At 36.0% G+C, this 22,693-nt stretch overlaps 1 protein-coding gene across 1 annotated transcript in view; it reads left to right on the top strand.

Annotated features, from left to right (window-relative positions):
• Positions 1–22,693, top strand: part of REV3L (REV3 like, DNA directed polymerase zeta catalytic subunit) — a gene marked incomplete at its 5' end in the record, with an annotated part of 186,822 nt that overhangs the window by 131,964 nt on the left and 32,165 nt on the right. Inside the window, 5 exons of the mRNA XM_079716335.1 lie at positions 3,993–4,108; positions 6,784–6,902; positions 14,215–14,333; positions 20,332–20,473; positions 22,068–22,312. Coding sequence (XP_079572461.1) covers positions 3,993–4,108; positions 6,784–6,902; positions 14,215–14,333; positions 20,332–20,473; positions 22,068–22,312 — 741 coding nt within the window. The remainder of the gene's footprint in view (positions 1–3,992; positions 4,109–6,783; positions 6,903–14,214; positions 14,334–20,331; positions 20,474–22,067; positions 22,313–22,693) is intronic.

Raw genomic sequence — 22,693 nt, 5'->3', positions numbered from 1 at the left:
AGGTACTTTCAGTGCCCCCACTGCAAGCAGCTTAGCAAAAGGAACATGTAAGAGTTTTAGGCAGATACCATTTTATGGGCCAGCACATATCCAGTAATGTCCCTGGGCTTTGTAGGCTTGTCTTCTCCTTGTTAGGTTTATTCCCAGCAATAGGATTACCTGCGAACATTGAGAATCTTGTCAATCATTTGCAAGTGTAGTAACTTTCTTAAATGTCCATAACATGAATTATACTGGTTGTTAAGAAAAATGCAGTAAACAAAATAAAACTAACTTATGGTTCTTACTCAAAAGATCATGTGGCTATTAGAAAAAGAAGAAAAATGCTTAAATATCAACATTTCAATTCTGTAATGTCCTTTATATATTAGTCCAAACAACTCCCTAAAAGATTATTTCCTTCTTACACCTCATTTGTTGAGTACCTACTCTACACAGGTTTTGCTAAGAGCGTAGGCTTGGGAGTCAGCCAGCTCTGTCTTTTTGTCTTGAGCAAGTTACTTATCTCTCTAAACTTTGGTTTCCTCATTTGTAAAAGGGGTAATAGATACGAGAATTAAGTGAGATAAAGCATATAAAACTCTTAACCTGGTCAGTACTTAAATGTTAACTCTATGTGTAAGGTACAGTTCTTAAGTGCTGAATATAAGACTGAATAAGATATAGATGCATATTTTCAAAGAGTTTTATTGTCTTTATTTTTCTGTTCTTAATATTTACCTGCTCAGGTGGCAAACACATAAAATAGTGCAAAGCGATATTACACAAGTAAAACCAAATCCATTATCTTCTTGTCACAAACATTTTTCTCTTTCTGTATCTCCTTGAACTATTAATTTCACATTTCCCCAGACTCCCTAACTTAAATAATTTAAGTTTTGAGTCCCACCTTTTTTTCTTCTCTAATCCATGCATTACATCCTGTCCATTTAACCTCAGAATTATCTTTCAAGATCATTCCTTCTCCCCTCCCCCTCCCCATGCCCATTGCCACTCCCCTAGTTAGAGCCCCCTCACCTCTCATCTGTACACGTTATTGGGTTATCTAAAATATTAATTGTAAAGCAGCTTTTTTCTGTGTAAGCAAATATTTTCATATTTACTGCTTTTTTGATGCTTCATCAGAAGCACAGTTTTGTTCTTCACTACTAATCCTATCTACCCAACCTTGTTCTTTCTATAACTTTTAGAAACCTGGTAGAGTGAATAAAATTTACAAAAATTGCAGAACAAGTCACCAAGATTTTGTTATTGTCACTGAATGTTTTCATAGAAGAAATATGGAATCCTTGGGACTTTGAACTTGAAAAAGATGTTTTATCAGCTTTGAGAGTCTTGTAAAACTAAACAGCCTCTAGGTCAAAAAATAAATATACATAATAGATCTGAAAAATACTGAAATGACAGTTTTTCTAAAAGAACAAAATCTATTTAATAAATCCATTAAGAGAAGTATTAAGGGTAGCTTTTTGTTTTTTCAGTGGTCATCTCTGAGCAGTAGTAGTTTATAAAATAGGTACTTGTTAATTGAGAAAAAAATACTTTCAAAACATTATCAGAAAATAAGTGTACTTAATCACTCTATTAGTCAGTTACCACAACAGAGCAAGCAGCTGATTGGAATAATAATTGTTATAATAAGTAGATGTTTCATGAATCAAAAAAATTCAGATGAAGAAGGTGGAAGAACTATGTAAGAGTTATAACAGAAGGGCTCTGTAATCATTTGGCATCTTCTTCATGTTGTACCCATGTTTAGAAATGTATGTGATAGGTACTCCAGGAATCTTCCAAAGTCTTAAGATCAAGGTTAACTGTGACCAAATTGTAATGCCTGTTCTAAATATTCTTAGTATTAATGCAGTCAGCTGCATGGGTTCTTTCACGTGTGTATGGGAATCCTTCACGTCTCCTTTCCCTGACGGTCCTTAGAGTCACTTAACACTTCTGCCCCAGTTTCGCAAATTTAGACATTACATAGTTAGTTTTATAGGGAGATGCACTTGTCATGCAGATCATCTTTGACTGCTCTGAGAAGAGTTTAACTTTAATGGAAGAGTTGATGAAGTTGCCATCAACAAAGGTGTGTTGAGATATTGGATGTTATTTTAGAAGACTAATGAGCAGGAAGGGTGTTGGGAGACTTCTCTTTTCTTGAAGGCCTAGGACTTTTCTGGACTTCCCTTTTTAAGAATTAATCTACCCTTTTAACCTCTGATCTCTGAGACTGAGCCTTTGCCTCATTGTTGCATATTGCCTTGCTTTCTTTTGCTCCCCCGCCCCCACCCCGCTCTCTTGTGTTATAATCCTGCTCTTTGTTCCAGAATTACCAGCCACGTGGCACTTTGTACCAAGAAAACACTTTTATAGGTCGGTGAAAAGATCCATTTGGCTGTTTTATTAATCATTTTTATTAAATTAAGTGGTTTTCTCAGAAATTTCAGTCCTTTTTATATAGAGGAAAGCACATGTATATATGTTATGTTTTTCTCCTGACAAGTTTGAAGGCTACTTTGTAAGTCTGTAGTATAACAATGGATCACAAGCAGATCACCAGATATTGAAATTTACGTTAGGGAATGTATTTTATAGGGCCTTTAAGGAATAGGAAAAATGAAAAGAATATTATTGCAGAAGTTTGAGCCTAGTTCTTTTGACATTAGCCACTTAAGTAAGGAGACAGTTTTGTGACATTCTTATTTTTGTTATCTAAGTAAAAACTAATGTCATTCAATACCCATTTAAAGAAATTAGCTATGAAAGTATGATAAAATATTAGCAAACCAGTTCTAAAAATAGATCTGGTCTGCCCACGATCCATTGTTACCAGAGACTTGCAGAGTAGCCATATATTGCTTACATTAGTAAACTGGGGTAATCTATAACTGTAGACATTGGTGAAACTTAAAAGTGTTAAGTGATGTAATATGGACAGGCTGCACATCCCATAATTCAGAGTGACTTTATAAGCAGGTATGTAAAACCCAACTTTATAAATTTTTGTGATCTTTCACTCTGCTTTTTTGGCTTTTATGAATAATGGTACAATAATCAGAGTAATTTGGAACTTCTAATTTGATAGCATTACAGTAGTTTTCACTCTCAAAAGTTTTTGTTCTCCACCTAAGACTGTAATCAGTTCTTCTCTTACCCACACAATTTTCCCATTGAAGTAAATCCTTATGCTTATTTTCCTTTGTACTATAATCAGACATTTTTTTATGGTGGTCACTGTGGAAGTCCTCAGAAGAAGCACAAAGCAGCTCCTTCTAAGGTGGATGCAGATTGTCAGTTCAGTTCTACCAGTGCAACTGTGTGACCACAGTGAGCATATTTTTCACCTAGTTTCTGATGTTTAGCTTCCCCACATTAATCTCACCCCTATTAATATTTAATTCTTCCATTAAACTGAGTCACCTTCCTCTTAAGTTTAGAGGACAAACTTATCATTACGGACAAACTTATCAAACTATCTTTCCCTCTTTACTAAGAGGGAAAAGGAAGAAATTTTCATTTTCTTTCTCAGCATTACAACTGTTTAAGGACAGTAGAGGGTAGAGGGGTAGAGAAGTGACAACATAATGACCTGGGGGATCATTTTCAAAATACAGTATCCACACGTGCCCTCATACTTCACCCTGCCCCTACCCACATTATATCTTAATTATACCCTCACTCATACACTTTACTGGTAATGCCTGCCTCCCACCCCAATTTTTAGCAGCCTCTTTGCCAAGGCATATCAAGTAAATACATAATCTAAGTAAAAACTACTTTTGCTTTCACAAAAGTAGCTTTGAACTAAGAACTCTAACCACCCCACCCCTTGCTCTATAGAAATTCTATAGACACCACTATATCACCCTTTTCCACCTGAGAAACATTATAAAATATAGACTTTTAATTTTGTGATTTATATCATAAAGAAGTAGTTCTTCTGGTTAAAGGTTCAAATGTGTGGTCCTTGTTTAATTTTTTCATTCCTTCTTTAGGTATGATCCTGATATTCTGCTAGGGTATGAGATTCAGATGCATTCCTGGGGTTACCTCTTACAGAGGGCTGCTGCACTGAGTGTTGACTTATGCCAGATGATCTCTCGGGTGCCAGGTAGGAAGCACCATGAATGTTTTATTGTTAACTACAGGGCAAATTACAAATAAAGACAAGATTATTGTTTTAGCCTGAGTTTTAATACTAAATTGTGTAAGTTCTAGATATATCATAACTCCATTATAAACTTTAATCATACATATATCCCATTTTTATCCAGCATTTTAACATAAATATTTTTCTGCATTATGACACAGTCTTTATAATCATTATGAAGCACATAACATTTCTTTGACTTGATATACCATAATTTTATTTTATTTGTCTGGTTCTATGTTTTATCCATTTGGTGAGGAAGGAGGAGATGGTGGAGGAACACTAATGTTTTTTTATTTGGGTGTCAGGCTAAAAAATTACATGAATTTTGAAGGCTGTTCCCCAATAGTGTGATTCTAATTGAAGAGAGGGGAAGTAATAATATTCATATCAAAATTAGTTTTTAAAGCATTTTTAAAATTATGTTTTGTTTATAGTTACTGAATTTTTAATAACTTTGTTTTAAAGTCCCCCCACCCCAAGTCGGACTAGGACAAAGTAGCATATACTTTGGGAGGCATAAAGATCAAATACAAAGTTAGTAAAACCAATCAAGATACCTCCTGAAAGGGGTTATGAAGTCAGTAAAATATCTAAAGTGTTGGTAAATGGAAAGGGAAAAGTTGAAGCTAGAAGATTCAAGGACAGTAAATATTTTGAGCTTTGCAAAAGTTTAGAAAAAAAGGCAGAGCTGCTTTTAGTTTTTCATTGCATTAATTGTTTTTAGCTTCTCTGTCCCTTGAGTGATAGGAATAGTGATACATCTCAATTTTTTCAACATTTCATTGGGGATAGGTTTCTGAACATTCAGGATAGATAGCATGGGTGTTCAGTGCACTTATTAATTAGTTAATTGTAATGAGTAAGGTATTTGACTTCAGAATAATGAATGAAAGCTCCTGTCCTTTTAGAACAGTGCTGAAACCACTTTTATGAGGCAACATGGTGCAGTAGAAAGGGCATGCTTAGGGAGGCATAGTAAAGAGCACCAGTGGTAAAGAGCACACATTCTGGAGAAAGACCCCACCTGGGTTCAAATCCTGGCCAGCAGGATTCAGACATCCAACAGGATAGGTTTCTTAACTTATCGATACCTCAATTTGTTCATCTGTAAAACAGGGACGTAATAGAACTTATCTCATAGGACTATAATAAAATACTTAGAACAGTGCCTGAGAACATAGTAAACATTATGTGTTTGTTAAATGAAAAAATGAAAGGAAAAAAACAACACTTTTTAAAACTTTTTTTTAATTGATTTACAATATTGTGTTAGTTTCATACAGTATAGCACAGGGAATTATATCCATTATCTTGTAATAACCTATAATGGAATATAATCTGCAAAAATACTGAATCACTATGGTGTACACTTGAAAAAAATCTTGTAAACATTATGTTTTTAAAATAAAGAAGAGCAGTAGGTTTGTGTACATGGTCTTTGGAATCAGGTAACCCAGGTTTAGAATACTGGTTTTGTTACTATATGGCCTGGGACAAGATAAAACATTTCTGAGTAGAATGTACTATAGTGCAAAATAAAAATTATACTAACATAATAAAGTGGCTGTATTAAAATAAATAATGTTAGTAAAGTTCTTAGAACATAACAGACATTCAAATATGGTAAATATATTTATTATTCTAGAGCCTCTATCAACAACATTCATGTATACCCAGTGTTACACAGGAAAAACAAATTTTAATTTCTAATTCTAGATAAAATCATCACTTAGAAACTAGACTCAGAACTCTGTTCACTGTAAGAGGAACTCTTCATCTATTCTCCATATGTAGTTAATAGAATTTCACCCTGAATATGAAAATCATTAATTAATGTCAAATTTTCAGAGAATTGTTTAGGTTAAAAATTCTACCATTTTTTTCCCCAAGAAATGACCAGTTTAATAATAAATATTTTTCATCCAAACACCAAAGAAATGATGTGGTGTTAGGTATTCATAAAAATAGCACCAGGGCTTCCCTGGTGGCACAGTGGTTAAGAATCCTCCTGCCAATGCAGGGGACACGGGTTCGAGCCCTGGTCCGGGAAGATCCCACATGCCGTGGAGCAACTAAACCCGTGTGCCACAACTACTGAGCCTGCGCTCTAGACCCCACGAGCCACAACTACTGAGCCCACGTGCCTAGAGCCCATGCTCCACAGCACGAGAAGCCACCACAATGAGAAGCCCGCGTACCACAACAAAGAGTAGCCCCCACTCACCACAACTAGAGAAAGACTGTGTGCAGCAATGAAGACCCAATGCAGCCAAAAATAAATAAAATAAATAAATTTATTTAAAAAACAAATAGCACCAGTAATTATCATATTTAAATAGAAAAGCATTTATTTTTTTAAAAAGTGTGTATATATGTGTTTTTATTGTTAAAAACATACACAGTTTTTGGATACATTTATTTCACAAAATTCTTTTATAACTTAAAGAGGAAAGAAAAACTTTTATTAGTCAAAATAATGATTATTCTCTTAAGTCTAATACAAAATAAACTGTGAATTACATTTAATCTTTAATCTTCATCTTGAATTTTTATTATTCTCATTTTCTTTTGCATGGTTTGCTTGGAAATTTGGTTTCTGTGAGTCCTGATGCAACCTATATTTATTTCTATAGATGACAAAGTTGAGAATAGATTTGCAGCCGAAAGAGATGACTATGGGTTGGATACAATGAGTGAGATAAATATTGTTGGCCGAATTACACTAAATCTTTGGAGAATCATGAGAAATGAGGTAAGGTACTTTATCTGAAATTTGGTTTGGAAATAAGAGATTAGATCAATATATAGTGATTTTAATCATTATAGAATATTAGTATAGCTTCCTATATAGCTTACGCTTATTTGTGAATTATTTTTATTATACTTAAGTAGAGTTTCAAAAATAAATACTTTCTAAAATGCAAAGCTATAGAAGTATTTAACTTTGTTATTGATGATTTTTTTTCCCCTGTTTGTGTCTAAGCACAAATAGCAGTGGCTATAAAAGTCTACAGCTATCATAAAATGTTATCTTGTATGTATGGAATGTTGTATAATTTCATCATTGTTTGCTCTTAAATCATTTTTACACTCAAGGCCAGATAAACTCAGCTTGACCTTTTTGATTTATTACAGTAAGAAAGATTTAGTCTAGATATAGGAAAGAACTTTTTGAACTAAGGATATTTAAAACCTGGGTCAATTGGAAACACATTACTTGGAAATAGTTAATAGCAGCATCCAGTTGAGTCTTTGGGGGCCCAGGTAAGGATTTTTGGTAGTATGAAATTATCTTATTAATATGCAATCACTCAAGAGAAATAATTCTGTCACCAAAAATGTAAGAAAAAAGATACCTACAATAAATTGCTCTATTCTCAGATTTTGGACTTGTAATATCAGATAAAATGTTTAACTTTAAGAGAGAACTCTATTCTTCAACTACTTCCCTTTGAAAATACTTCCTCTTTCTATTATACACTCATTATCCGCTGTGATCTTTTCTGGCTCTTCTAGATTTATATAAAAATTTGAGTTTCCAAGCATGCCCTCTGCAATTCTTTTGGGACCAATCATGGAGTAATTCTTCCAGATAAGAAAATATGCTCTTTATAAAATTTAGGTATTCTCATTTTTATTTTCTCTCTGCACCATGAGCTTAAAGTTATGCTCACATTTTATCTAATTTGAAAATGTACCATACATGTATCTGCTTGAGGATAATTTTTATCGTGTTGTTTCTTCTTAAAATATTGTCAGCACAAGAATCTTCCAGTGACTTCAAAAATACAGTTGACCCTCAAACAACATGGGTTTGAACTACACAGATCCACTTATTGGTGGATTTTTTTTCCTCCGATAACTACATACTACAGTACTACATGATCCACGGGTTGGTTGAATCTGCAATGCAGATTTGCAGATACAAAGAGCTAACTGTAAAGTTATACACAGATTTTCAACTGCATGGGGGTTGGTGCCCTAACCCCTTTGTTGTTCAAGCGTCCACTGTAATTCCTAGTGACATGGCATAGGATATGGAAGGTACAGAGATTGTGATGTATTTGGTTTGTATATTCCATTATGTATTTCAAACTTCAGTCTCCGATATTGCCTGAATGAACACATAAATTAAGTATATAAACACAAAATTAAATTATTGAGTCTTACTTAGTTTTAGGGGTCTTTTCATTCCTGAAGATCCAAAGGGCAACTGTAGCAATTATCAACTGTTAGCTTAAAAATCACAAATTAGAGAGTAAATATTTTTTCAGAGTTTAGGACTTTCTTTAGTCCTTACTGAAAATTCAGGGTCAAAGGCTCTCTCTAATTCCAGGCTACCTGTATACCATCTCTGCTCTTTATTTGTATCTGTGCGGAACAACTGTGAAAAAGTTATGAGTCGGGTAATTTACACCCCCCCCCACTTCCTAGATGTACCAAATTAGATTATCACTTTTTTCCTAACCCTAAGTACTCCTGGCAATTTGGAAATTACCGTGAAATCCTGAATGAACTTGTGGGAAGTACTGTCTTGTATCTCTAGTTGTTATAGGATTTTAAGGGTTATGACTTTGGCCCTAAGAGTTTCTTCATATTAGAGGCCCTCAAACTATTTTTTCTGAATTTAAACAGTTCCAGAAACTCCTTTTTTATCTTTATTTCTTTTATCTGAATCTCCCTCATGACACTTAGCTGTTTCTAGCTCTTTGTTTTCTTAAATATTTATAGTTTGTTTTTAATGTTCCTTATTTAAAATAATTTATATTCACTATAAAAAAATGCAGAAGAGTATGTAAAATGAAAGTGAAATCCAACATCTCCACAACAGTTGCACCCCCCCAGATACAATTTACAGTTGAATGGATACTTTTTTTTTTTTTTTTTTTTTTGCGGTACGCGGGCCTCTCACTGCTGTGGCCTCTCCCGTTGCGGAGCACAGGCTCCGGACGCGCAGGCTCAGCGGCCATGGCTCACGGGCCCAGCCGCTACGCGGCATGTGGGATCCTCCCAGACCGGGGCACGAACCCGCGTCCCCTGCATCGGCAGGCAGACTCTCAACCACTGCGCCACCAGGGAAGCCCGGATACCTTTTTTTTTAATGCTACTTTGGATTTTTAAATTTTTTAAATTTGTTTTTTAATATACTAGTTTTCACTCTCCTGCTTAACATAGAATTACTGCTGTTCCCTCCAGACTTTGAATCCTCAGTAACAAACAAAGTGCCTCTGAAATAGTGCTCATGATATACTTGACTGCTTGAATGAAAGAATAAATGACTCTTCCCCAGAGGATTATATTTAGAGGCCTTCTGGATATCAAACTTAATCCAGGCCTTACAAGAATTTGCAAACTAGGTTGGAAATAGATCTGATTCAATTCAACAAATATTACGGAATGCCATCTCTAATGCACAGATTTGGGCCTCGGTTTAGATCAAATTAAGATTAAGGGTATAGCTGGTTCCTCCATTTTAGCAGGCAGATTATCTGGGTGCAGATGTTGTTAGGTAGGTAGACGTGAGGATGAGAAGTTCTCTTTTGGTTGCTTCAGTTTCCTCAGTGAAATAGGAACCACTGTTCTCAGCTGGGGAGGGGCTTTTTGGGTTTGAGGAGAGAAGAGTTATTTAGGAGAATTTGAGAGTGATTAATTAAGAAAATATAGAAGCTAGGCATTGACAGCCCATTTGAGATTTGCATCAGCAAATTAAAGAGATACGTGCCAGCTGTGTTCAAATTCACAGCTATAAGTGCAGAGTAACAGAGGGTTGATTTGAGCACAGCTCACAAGCAAAGGGTTATGGCTTTACTAAAATTTAATTAATTAAAAGGAAGCAAGAGGGGTCAGAGAACTGAATGTTAATGCAAGTTTGGGATTATAATGACTGACTGTGGAATTTGAGCTAGGTTAGGAGCAAAGAGGTCAGGGCACCAGGGGGAGTAACCCGGAAGGAGACAGCAGTCGGAGGATGGGTTACATGAGATTATGGAGAGGGTACAATTACAGGTAATCACAGGTCTTGGAGTATGATCGTTGGAGTACCTAAGGTGATATGGAGGCACTGATGTGAATTACCTCTGAGACTTGTCTTCTGGTAGCAGTGTGGAAGGGGGCAAGACCAGAGGTAGGAAACCAGTGAGAACATTATTGTAGTAGCTCAAATGAAAGTTGACAGTGATATAGCGATTCACAAAACAATTTAGAGAGTAAATCCACAAGAATTGGATGTACAAAAAGATGAAGAGGAAGAGGTGTCAAGAATGATTATCAGGGCTCCCCTGGTGGCGCAGTGGTTGAGAGTCCGCCTGCCGATGCAGGGGACACGGGTTTGTGCCCCGGTCTGGGAGGATCCCACATGCCGCGGAGCGGCTGGGCCCGTGAGCCATGGCCACTGAGCCTGCACATCCGGAGCCTGTGCTCCGCAACGGGAGAGGCCACAACAGTGAGAGGCCCGCGTACCGCAAAAAACAAACAAACAAACAAACAAACAACAAAAAAAGAATGATTATCAGGGTTCTGGCATAGATGATTTAAGATCATGTTTAGGTGGGAAAATGAAGATTAAGGATATAGAGCATGAGGTATCAGTCAGATATCCAGGTGAAAGATACTCAACAGACATTTCAATAGGAAAGTCTCAAATATGGGGTAGAGTCTGGATTAGAGGTACAGCCTTGGAAGTCACATGAGAGTGTGGGTGAGCTCACCAAGAAGCGAATGGAGAGAGCGATCAGGATTGAGCCAAGCACAATTTTGTGAATGAAAACATTTTGAGGAGCAGACAGAGGAATCAGATGCTACGAAGGAGTTGTCAGATAAGATAGTGAAGAACACTCCCAACAGAGTCACTAGGAAGGTCAGATGCTTCCACACAAGCATGTAGGCCTGCATCTCAGTTTGGAACATTGGAATCTGGTTCTAATATTCCCTATTACAGCATCAGTCTGTCAATAAGCATCTGTTAGGTAAAATAATATGCTCCCTTGTATTCATATATTGTCTTATTTATAAGGCACTTTTATAGACTTGTCATTTTTGACTTCTGATACTCACAAACTTGCAGGATAAGTAAGACAAGAAAGTAGTGAGGTATTATTCAAGATGAGAAAACTGACATTCACAGAAGTGACTTGCCTAAAAAGCGTCATAGCTAGTATGGGGTTAAGAATCAGGATTGTGGGCATGCTCTCTGTCTTATTTTGTATATTTTATTTTAAGTATATATAAGAAAAACGTGTAAAATAAAATATATAAAATAAGCTCTCTGAGAACAGAGAGCTTGTTTAAAATGAGTATGTGTCTGTGTATGTATATACACACATATCCCATATATATTATATGGCTTTGATAGGGCATCTATCACTGACCCCATAGGCATGTAAGAGCCAGATGAGACATAAATGATATATACATTTAGAGGAAAGACTGTTGAGTCGGTGCAGAGTGAGGAGGGAGTGGGAAGGAAGTACAGAGATGTTCTTGCTGTCAAAGAACACTTTAGAAAAGGAGATAGACTTGTCACCAATAATTGGTGTGCATTAGGGTGCAGAGTAAGCAGCTGAAACAAAAAATACCACACGGCAATGAAAAAGAATGAAGTCCTGCCACGTTGAACAATAGCTGAATGTCAAACATAATGTTGACCAAAAGAAACCAGATAAATAATAGTACATATTAAATGTTTCCATTTATATGAAGTTTAAAAATAGGCAAGACTATAACTTGAGTGAGTATTGAGTGGGAAAGGGCACAAGGGAGCCTTCCAGTGTCCTAAAACTTTCTTCATATGCATGGTGGTTACATGGATGTATACACAAAAAGTCATAAGTTGTTCACTTTACATTTGTGTATGTTTCTGTAAAAAGTTTATGTCAACCAAAAGTTTTAACTGAAGACTCTGGGGAAATGAGGAACAACTGCAGGAATAAGGTGATAGAGGATAATAGGGCACAGGTGCTTCCTTATGGTCTCCTTCCACTTTCCTCTTTATTTTCTCAGTTTCCTTGCACTAATTCTCTGATTGCCCCTCCCCATTCTGAATAATTTGTTTCTGAAGTTACTAACCACTGGGTACTGCACATTGACTCTGTGAATGGAAAAGTGTAACCATACCTCTATCCACTGATTCCTTTATCAGTAAAATAAATGGTCAAGGACTACAATACTTTCTTCCTCTATCAATTCTGACTTTGATCTACATAGTACATTTTTTCAATGTTTAACTTACTCAGATTGCCTTCTAAAACAAGTAACAAACTCCTAATTCATAGTTTTAGATTCATTGACAACTTATGGAGTAAATCACTCTAAAGACTGGAACATTCTAAAGGTGGATCATCTTAATTTTAGACTTCATGTTTCCTTCCTTTAATTTTACTCACAGCTGGGATTATAGGTGACCATTTTTACGCTTCTGTGACACTAAGAAGACCCAAAGTAGAGTGGGTGCTATAAGGTTATAATATTTTAGTCTTAATCCAATTTATGACATAGTTCTATTTGAAATAAAATCAACTCAGAACATAGGTCTGCCATCTGCCTGAGATACTGGGGACCAATTTCTAAAATTTAAGTTTAGTTTGAGATCACAGAATCCCCTAGTTAATCCTTATAGGTCAACTTACATGGCAAACTTCAAGTTTTCCCATAATGAGAGAGATGCAGGACAACATGGTGATCTTTTCTGTAGAGATTTTTTTGATTGTTTTAATGACGATATATACTCTAGCAGAAGTTTAGGTTTGGTCTAAAGTGCTATACTCTTTATTAGGTAATCATGTAACTACCTGAGATCAGATATTTTGTTCCATTTTCTATGAAACTAAATAGAAAAAAAATTTAAACTAAATTAAAATATTCACTAGCATGTAGAAGAGTCATTCAAATATGGGAATTTTATAATAAAATGAGTTATTTATTTTTGAGAGAAGTACTCCAGGGCAATACTGATTTTTGTAAAAGAAATGGTAATTTACTTCCATTTACCCCCATAATGGGTTAGTACCTGCTTTATACTGGTGACTTTAGAATAGATAGGTTCATTCCAAAGTTTAAAAGTCTGTGTGTGTGTGTCTCTCAATGTAAGTATATACACATACTCCGAAGTATGCCACATTCTGATGCTGTCATTCTGGAGATTGATAGAAATTATAGGTAAAGAAGACCAGTTTTTTTGGGGTCACTGCACTGAGATGAGCTTAACATTCAGTCCCTGTTTTGTACTCGCTGGATTGTAGAAGTGAAAAAGAATATATTTTAAAATTGTAATATAGAAATGTGAAGTGCTGTTTGAACTATTCCTTAGAACCTCGAGCTGAACTAAGAATGGTGACTGCTGGTTCCTTAATTTCCATTTTATACTGAAATACCTGCCATTGTTTAGATTGCTTGTGTCTTGTAGGTATTTCTGAGAGATCATCTAGCTAGAGGTATGTTTTATGAATTTGGACACTTTTTCAGTATTCTTCTCCCAGTAACACAGCTTTCACCTACATATTTTGAAGATGGGAAACATTTCTGTCATTTCTTTTTAATCTTTTGCTTTCGAAATGAAATTGACTCTATAATGTCCATATATTGGGTCTTAGTACTGATGTAATTCTTGAGAGCAGGATGAATGCCTGCCTTTAACTAGATAACTCATCCTCGAATCTGTGGGAGCCTGTTAATCAGCATGTCATCAGGATCAAAAAGTAAGTACGGAAAGAACAAAAAATTAACTTGCTTGACAATGCTTCTGTTTGTCAGTATTTGTATTGGCATAGAGTATAAACAGAAGTGATAAGAACTGGGATCTCTAAAGTAAGTATTATATGACCAAGTTGAATCTCTTCAGGTCTGATTATTTTTCTAATTAAATATTAATTTATTACAAACATTTCTGTCCAGTAGGCTATATATACATAGTTTTAAATTAATTATGATTCAGTTGTAACACGAATCATTTTTACAATAGCTTTCATATCTACTCTGAAAAGTTAGAAATAATATTTAGGATTTTTAGAACCCAATTTGCATGTAAGTATGAGCACTATTATAATGGAGTTTTCCTTTTCTTTCCTTAGGTGGCTCTAACTAACTACACCTTTGAAAATGTGAGCTTTCATGTTCTTCATCAGCGTTTTCCCCTCTTTACTTTTCGAGTCTTATCAGATTGGTTTGATAACAAGACAGATCTATACAGGTAATGTTTTATAACTTTGAAGAGGATAATATCTCTTTTTAAAAATCAGTATTGTTGGAGTATAATTTATATACAATAAAATGCACACGTATAAAGTATATTGTGCAATGACTTTGAAAAATGTATACACCCTGTAATCACTACCCCAATCAAGATAAAGAACATTTCTAACACCCAGAAAATTCCCGTCTATAGCTTTGTAGTTAATCTACCTATTCCTTAACCACCCAGGTAAGTATGAATTGAATTTCTATTACTATAGATTAGTTTTGTCAGTTTTAGAACTTTGTATTATTAGAATTATTTACAGTCTGCTGCTTTGTGTCTATCTTCTTTCAAGAAAGTCAGCATGTTTTTTGAGATGCAACCATGTTGTTGCATGAACCAGAGTTTGTTCCTATTTTTATTACTAAATAATATTCAATTGTATGAGTATACTACAATTTATCCAGTCACCTGTTGATGGACAGTTGGGTTGTTTCTGGTTTGAAGCTATTATGAATTAAACTGTATGCAGGGCTTTGTGTGAACATACATTTTCATTGAAGAAAGTGCTAAATTGTTTTCTTTGCAGTTCTTCTAGGGGAAGACTGCTGGCAAGAAATTCTCTCAGCCTTTATTTATCTGAAAATGTCTTTCTTTATCTCACCCTTATTTTTGAATGATATTTTCACTAATTCTGGGGTTGGGAATTATTTTTTTCACTGCTTTAAATTCCCTTTTCTTCTGGCCTTCATTATTTCTGATGAGAAATCAACATTCGTTCTCCTTTTTCCAGTGTATGCAATATATATATATATATATATATATATATATTTTTTTTTTTTTGGCAAAGTCAGGCTTAATGATTGGATGGCTGCTCCTGTTGTTTTTCTGTGTAAGGCTTATAGTGGAGGCAGGGGAATTAACTCACTTTTCCTGGTCCAGAGTTAGTCTTTGAGAGTTCCTGCTCTCCCAGGCCTCGAAGATGAGGCTTTCTCAGCATTCCTGCTCTCCCCACAGTGGTGATAGACCTCTGCTTTGTATCACTGCCAGGTCCTGGCCCGAGCAGGTTTCCTGACTCTTCCACAGAGGAACATGGCTTATGCTTCTACTCCTTCCCCAGCAGTGGTGTTTCTTTGCCTGGAATCTATGATGGGAACGTTTCCTGCCCCTTTCCCAGTGGTAGACAGCTACTGTTTGTTACTTGGTACAAGGCCCGTGGTTGGAACAGGGGAGGTTTCCTGCCTTCCCTCGGGTACAGCTTTTACTACTACCCCCTTCCAGCCATAAACATCTTTTGCATCTCTTCTCTTCCCAGAGATAATGGATCTTTGCATAAACCCTAAGGACTGGAGAATTCCTGCTGGTCCCACAGCAGCTCAAGGCTTTGCTTCATATAAGAGAAGGGTTGGAGGAAGTTGCAGGGTTTTATTCCTGTGTGCACTGCCCTGCCCCCAGTCTTTCTCGTGAGCACTTGGTGGAGGCTCATGGGAAAAGATTTCCCTGGTGTCTAGGGCTTCCAGTGATTCTAAAGTGTCATGCTAGCCCATACATGACCTTTAAGAATTTATTAACACGTTAACAATTTCATTCTTACCTGCTTTTATGGCCGTTGCATCTCCCTCCTGTTCTCTGCCAAAGATGAACTAGGTTATATGTCCTATCTGTTCTTCTAAGGGTTTGTTACCTATGAAATTTAGTTCACCTGATTTTTTTATAACCTCAACTTACTGATGGCCTCAATAATCACTATGTATATTATTCTATTTGACAGTGTCCCATAGACCCTTGAGGCTCTGTACATTTTTCTTCAGTCTTTTTTCTAACGACCTATCTTTAAGTTTACTAACTTTCTTCTGTCATCAACAACCTGCTGTTAAGAACAATCAATAGGGACTTCCATGACTGTCCATTGGTTAAGACTCTGCACTTCCTCTGCAGGGGGCACAGGTCTGATCCCTGGTCAGGGAACTAAGATCCCGCATGCCCCACAGTGAGGCCAAAAAAAAAAAGAATAACCAATAAATTTTGTATTTCAGTTATTTTTAGTCCCAGAATTCTCATTTGGTTCTTTCTTTTGATAGTTTCCATATTTGGTGGATTTCCCTGTTGGTTAACTCATTAAGATTACATTTTTCTTTTAACTTCTTGAATATCTTTTCTTTAGATTTTTGAACATATCTATATGTTATCTGTTACTAAATCCAACACCTGGCCATCTCTGTATTAGTTTCTATTGACTGCTTTTTTTCTTAACTGTGGGTCATATTTTTTTATTTCTTTGCATGATTATGTAATGGATATTGCTCATGTTCTGTTGTACAGATTCTGGATTTTATCTTCCTCTGAAGCATGTTTATTTTTGCCTAGTAGGCAATTCAGTTATTGGCTGATCACCTTGAACTTGTGCAGACCTGGTTTTTGTGCTTTGTTAAGGTGGATTTCTGAAAAGCCCAAAGTGTTTCCTAAGCCCCTCCAACTTGACAAGACTCAGTCTCCAGATTCTATCCCATGTGCATATTGTTAGTGCTTGGTTTTAGGTTTGTCTACAGTTGGCTTTACTCTGCCTTCCTAAGGCGTGGTTTTTCTGAGCTCTCAGCCGGATGCCCAGGTTGTTAATAAGGGGGTAATGAAGTCTCTCCACTCTGGCATGGCTAGACCTCCCAACTGCAACACTATCTAACAAGTTCTGTTCCAAACTCAAGCCCACAGCAGCTACTCTCTAGTAAGCCTCATGTGGTTTCCTCCTGCTCATTTTCAGCATAGCCCTGGGCCAGTTACTCACAGGGAGGCCCCACCTTACTTCTAAATGCTAAGCCCTGCCCCTTGCACAAGTGCCCTGTCCCACAGACCCCAGCGGCAGCTGCCTGAACTCTGATCGCTGCCTCCTCAGCTTAGCAGTATAGCCAGCTCTGCTCAGACTAGCGCATTGCACCGTGTTTAGAAAATTATCTCCATGCAGACTGGGGCTCACCTCATGAGTTTCCCTTCTCTCAAGGAGCATGGCCCTACATTACCTATTGTTCATTGCCCAAAAACAATTACCTTGACTCTTTTATCCAGGAGGGCTAGTCTAGTACCAGTTACTCTACTGTAATCAGAACTGAAAGTTCCCACCTCTACTGTTCCTTAGGTTAAAAGTAAAATGGATAGTAATAAGCTTAGAAAATAGCTGTATAAAGAACATAGTCCTAAAATTAATGTATCTGATGTTTGAAATGAATGAAGCTCTGCTTATTGAATTGTAAGGCCATATGATGGTGAGAATAGGAAGGTGCAGCCTTAAAAACAATTTGATATATTTGGGGAAACTGCTTTCTGAGCATGTCAACTTATTCTCCAGTCTCTTTTAAGGAATCTCAAGGAAGTGAAGTGAAATCACAGAAAGCACTGAGCTTATGATCAAAGCCTTACAGAAACAGAAGCTTAGGAGAAGTTATATACCAATAAATAAAATGAAACTTGATATTAAACTTAACATTGAAAACTACATTTGGTGGTTTGTTTATATACCCTAGAATGCTCTAAATGTATATTTTGCTACCTCTAATTAGGTATTATCTAGGATATGTATGTTTTTGCCAAGTGAAATCGAGAATTGGACTTAACATATTTAAAGGAACTGATTGAATCCACACATAATGCGTTATCTTAGCTTTACATTTGGCTATATGTATTATTGAAGGATCACATGCATGATCTAAAAAAAATACATATTAAAATGATACAATTTTTTGCCTCTCAAGCTAACTTTTAAAATTGCAATCCCTAGTGTTGACAAAGATGCAAGGAAACACTTTATCATTACTAGTATGAATATAAATTATTAAAATTATCTGAAAAGCAATGTATCATTTCATTTTAAAAAGACCAAATCTAGGAATTTATCTTAAGGAAATATTTAAGGATCTGTACATAGACTTAGCTATAAAGATGTTCATCACAGGAATTCCCTGGCAGTCCAGTGGTTAGGACTCCACGCGTCCACTGCAGGGGACGTGGGTTTGATCCCTGGTTGGGGAACTAAGCTCCCACAAGCCACAGAGCAACTAAGCCTGTGCACTACAACTACTGAGCTCATGTGCCTCAATGAGACAGCCCACGTGCCGCAAACTACAGAGCCCGCGCACCACAAAGAAGACCCGACACGGCCAAAAAAATAAAGAAAATAAATATTTAAAAATCCATAAAAGATGACAGTAAAGGAATTATTTTTTTAAAAAATAAAGTGTAGGGCTTCCCTGGTGGTGCAGTGGTTGAGAGTCCGCCTGCCGATGCAGGGGACACGGGTTCGTGCCCCGGTCTGGGAAGATCCCACATGCCACAGAGCAGCTAGGCCCGTGAGCCATGGCCGCTGAGCCTGCGCGTCTGGAGCCTGTGCTCCGCAACGGGAGAGGCCACAACAGTGAGAGGCCCGCGTACCGCAAAAAAAAAGAAAATAAAGTGTACAATTCAGTGGTTTTTATTGTATTCACAGAATTGTGTGACCATTATCAGTATATTTTAGAGTATTTCCATTATCCCAAAAAGAAACCCTGCATCTCTTAGCCATTACCCTCCAATCCTCCCTTCTTCACCACCACCCACCCCGACCCAGTTCACACCTTAGGCAACCACTAATCTACTTTATGTCTCCATAGATTTGCCTGTTGTGTACACTGCATATAAGTGGAATCATACTGTATGATTTTGTGACTGGCCTCTTTTAGCATATACTGTCCAGAATCATTCATGTTGTAGCATGTGTCAATACTTCATTTCCTTTCATTGCCAAATAATATTCCATTGTGTGGGTATATACCACATTTTATTTATTTACTCATGAGTTGATGGACACTTGGGTTACTTCCACATTTTGGCTACCCTGAAAAATGCTGTTAGGAACATTTGTATACAAGTTTTGGTGTAGATGAATATTTTTATACCTCTCGGATATATACTTAGGAGTGGAACTGGTCAATTATATCGTAACTCTATTTTTAACAATTTGAGGGATTGTCAGACTGTTTCCAATGCAACTGCACTATTTTACATTCCTACCAGCAGTGTATAAGGGTTATATAATTTCTCTGCATCCTCACTAACACTTGTAAGGAGTGTTTTTAATTATAGGGTGATTTTTTTTTTCTTTTCATGTTCATTTTCTAGTTTTTCTGTATGGATTAGTCATGTGTCATAGGAACAGGTTTTTAAACTTTTTATTGAACCATATTATGTGACTATATTGTTTTAAAACCCACATAGTTAAAGGATGCAATATATTTGAATCTTGATATTCCTTAAATGAATAAATTTTTATCATATACCTTTGGATAATTTTTACCTTTTAATAACCAAATATTAAATTAAAACTTCCTTTCATAGCTTTGGTGAAGGTTTTTGTTGTTGTTTGCTTATTTTCTTGACAAAAAAAGTAGGGTAAAGAGGTTTTCAAGGTTTAAATCAACAGAATATTTGTATTTTCACAGGAAATACTGATTTGACATATATATTTACCCCACGTATGGTCTCATTAAAATTATTTTCCTGATTTTTCTAAATCTTCACCAAATTACTCTGTTTCTTTCCATAAGACACCAGTGCATACTTTTTTTTAGACTGGTATTAACAGTGATAACCCAAAGCCTACATGTTTTTTAAAAGCCTATAGATAGCATAATTATAATTGTATAATTATTGCATCATTAGCAGTGGCATCTAAGAGACAATGTTAATTTTTTATAATAAAAATAGAGTAAAATCAAGCAAAATGTTGAAAATAATTATCCTTAGTTTTACCACCTTATCACAAGCATTATTTTAAACTTTACATGTTTTCACTAGGTTTTATGCCCTTGAAATATCTGAAATTTTCTAATGTTTAACTCATTAATGTACTTTGCTAAAGGCTCGATCATGACTCCCTCCGTAAATAACCTCACTTTTAATAGGTAGTTTTTGACATAATGAAAACAATACTAGTTTCAAGTATACAAATTTTTCCCAAACGTTCATAGCATGGATTCTCTTTTAACAGATGGAAAATGGTTGATCATTACATTAGCCGTGTCCGTGGAAATCTCCAAATGTTAGAACAGCTGGACCTGATTGGGAAAACCAGTGAAATGGCTAGACTTTTTGGCATTCAGTTTTTACATGTACTGACAAGGGGTTCACAGGTAGGAAATCAATTTTCTTGCACACTTGAAAGTTCTGTGTGAATGATATACGTACTTTTGGGATGTTTGAGGTGATTTGATTTTTTTTTTTTTAAACTTTGTCTGGTACCAACTAATATATACATGTAGCTAGTTAATCAAATCTTGTCATTTCATTTTCTGGAAAAGCTTTAATTCACTTAACAGCTCCACTTTTTGTTGTTGTTGTTACAGCTCCGCTTTTTAGTTTTTCTCCACACCAACTTTTTGGCCACTGCTGAGTTTTGCATGATAATAAGAAAATAAATGGCTATGCCCTTGAGGATGGTATTATGTTCCTGAATACCGTCAGTGTGATTAGGGATGACTTGAAAGGCCGCTTAGAACTGGGGATGCGGCAAAGAAAGTCTACCTCTCTTTTGTTTTACATTCCTACTTTTGGCTGTTCCAACTCCCAGCAGATATAAAAAAAAAGAAGGAGGAGGATTTGGGAATCAACATAAGTGGGCTGTATCACTTTTTTTTAATGTTAAAGAAAAATGGGAGCTTGGAAGCCATTTAACTCATCTCTTTCTAACTAGTTTCCCAAGGATATAATGAAAGATTTTTGTTTAAATGCCTTGCTGAAAATGGTTTCATGCTTTTATTCCACAAATGTTTATTTGAATGCTTTTAGTGTGTTAAATAAACACTGTGCTAGCCATCCAGGATACTACATTAAATCGCTTAGTTTCCTTGACCTCATAAAATCTTTTAATTATTTTAATTATGTCTATAACATTCCCCCAATCTACCAATTCAGTAAATATAGCAAAACTAGAGTGCTAACTACTTTGGCATTACCTGTTGCTGTATTCAATTTTATTGCTATTATTAAATAGCTTATAAAGCTATTTATTTTACTTATTTATACTCCCACAAGTTTTAAAAACTATTTGATCTGGCTTATAATAAAAGGCAAAGATACTTTAAAACCACATGAGAATACTTCAGTGAACCCATGCTGGTTCTTGTGAGTGCTTTCTTTTTCTAAACTATAAACCTTCTGCTTTATAGCAGTTATTATAAACAATCAGTAATTGCTTGATTAATTTTTGTGAGGAACCAGTATTAACCTGACTACCTTTCAGTTTTGGAATCCTGTGTTCCTTCTTGGGAAATTGAGATAACATTTATCCATCTCAAGTGTCAGGACCCCCATTCTCTAATTTTCCCAAATAAATTTGTCAAAGATTATTGGCCAACTTTTTTAATGAAATTGTCAAATTGTACAACTGTCTCTTCTATATCTGTTTATTATGATATTGCTATCTTTAAATATTAAAAGAAATTGTGTCTGTCTTTTCAAAAATAACTTAATGTGTAAGTTATCTGACATATTTTGCAGTTTTTATAAAAGTTATGGGAATAGAAAAAGGACTTACGAAGGGTTCCCTTCTGATACCTGAAAGCCGATTAAATAACCAACGTTATGTAATTGTGTTGTAAGAAAAGTCTTAACAGCCATATTTTGAAGAGCAAAACGTCCCCCAAATGATTTTCACATATTCAAAAGACCAGTATATTTGTATTTAAGTTTCTTCTTCTCTCTCTACTTCTACCTCTCTGCCTGCAGTACCGTGTGGAATCAATGATGTTGCGTATTGCTAAACCAATGAACTATATTCCTGTGACACCTAGTGTACAGCAGAGATCCCAGATGAGAGCTCCACAGTGTGTTCCTCTAATTATGGAGCCTGAATCTCGTTTCTATAGCAACTCTGTTCTCGTTTTGGATTTCCAGTCACTGTATCCTTCTATTGTGATTGCATACAACTACTGTTTCTCCACCTGCCTTGGCCATGTGGAAAACTTGGGGAAGTAAGTTTTTTTTCATATTTACAATTACTTTGTTGTACTTTGTATTTCTTACTAAAATTAGACTTTTTGAGTGCCTCTTTGCACATGAGACTGCCGTTAGGAGCAAGATGAATGGGCTGTAGCACATCTAGTCCGCTCTTAGTAGTTACCTTACTAATTAATTAACATGGATCACCGTATGACTGACTGAGCATCATGGATGAATAACTCATATGAAGAAGATTGTGAATATGATCAACCAGTTTATCTGTTCCATCTTTTGTGTATATCTATGGTCTCTTTTTATTTTTTATTTTATTTTATTTATTTTTTGCGATTCGCGGGCCTCTTACTGTTGTGGCCTCTCCCGCTGCGGAGCACAGGCTCCGGACGCGCAGGCCC

Source organism: Hyperoodon ampullatus, assembly GCF_949752795.1.
Source record: "Hyperoodon ampullatus genome assembly, chromosome: 12".
In the NCBI taxonomy this organism is placed as follows: domain Eukaryota; kingdom Metazoa; phylum Chordata; class Mammalia; order Artiodactyla; family Ziphiidae; genus Hyperoodon; species Hyperoodon ampullatus.
Note: the sequence above shows the minus strand (reverse complement) of the source record. Positions and strands in the feature narration are given on the sequence as shown.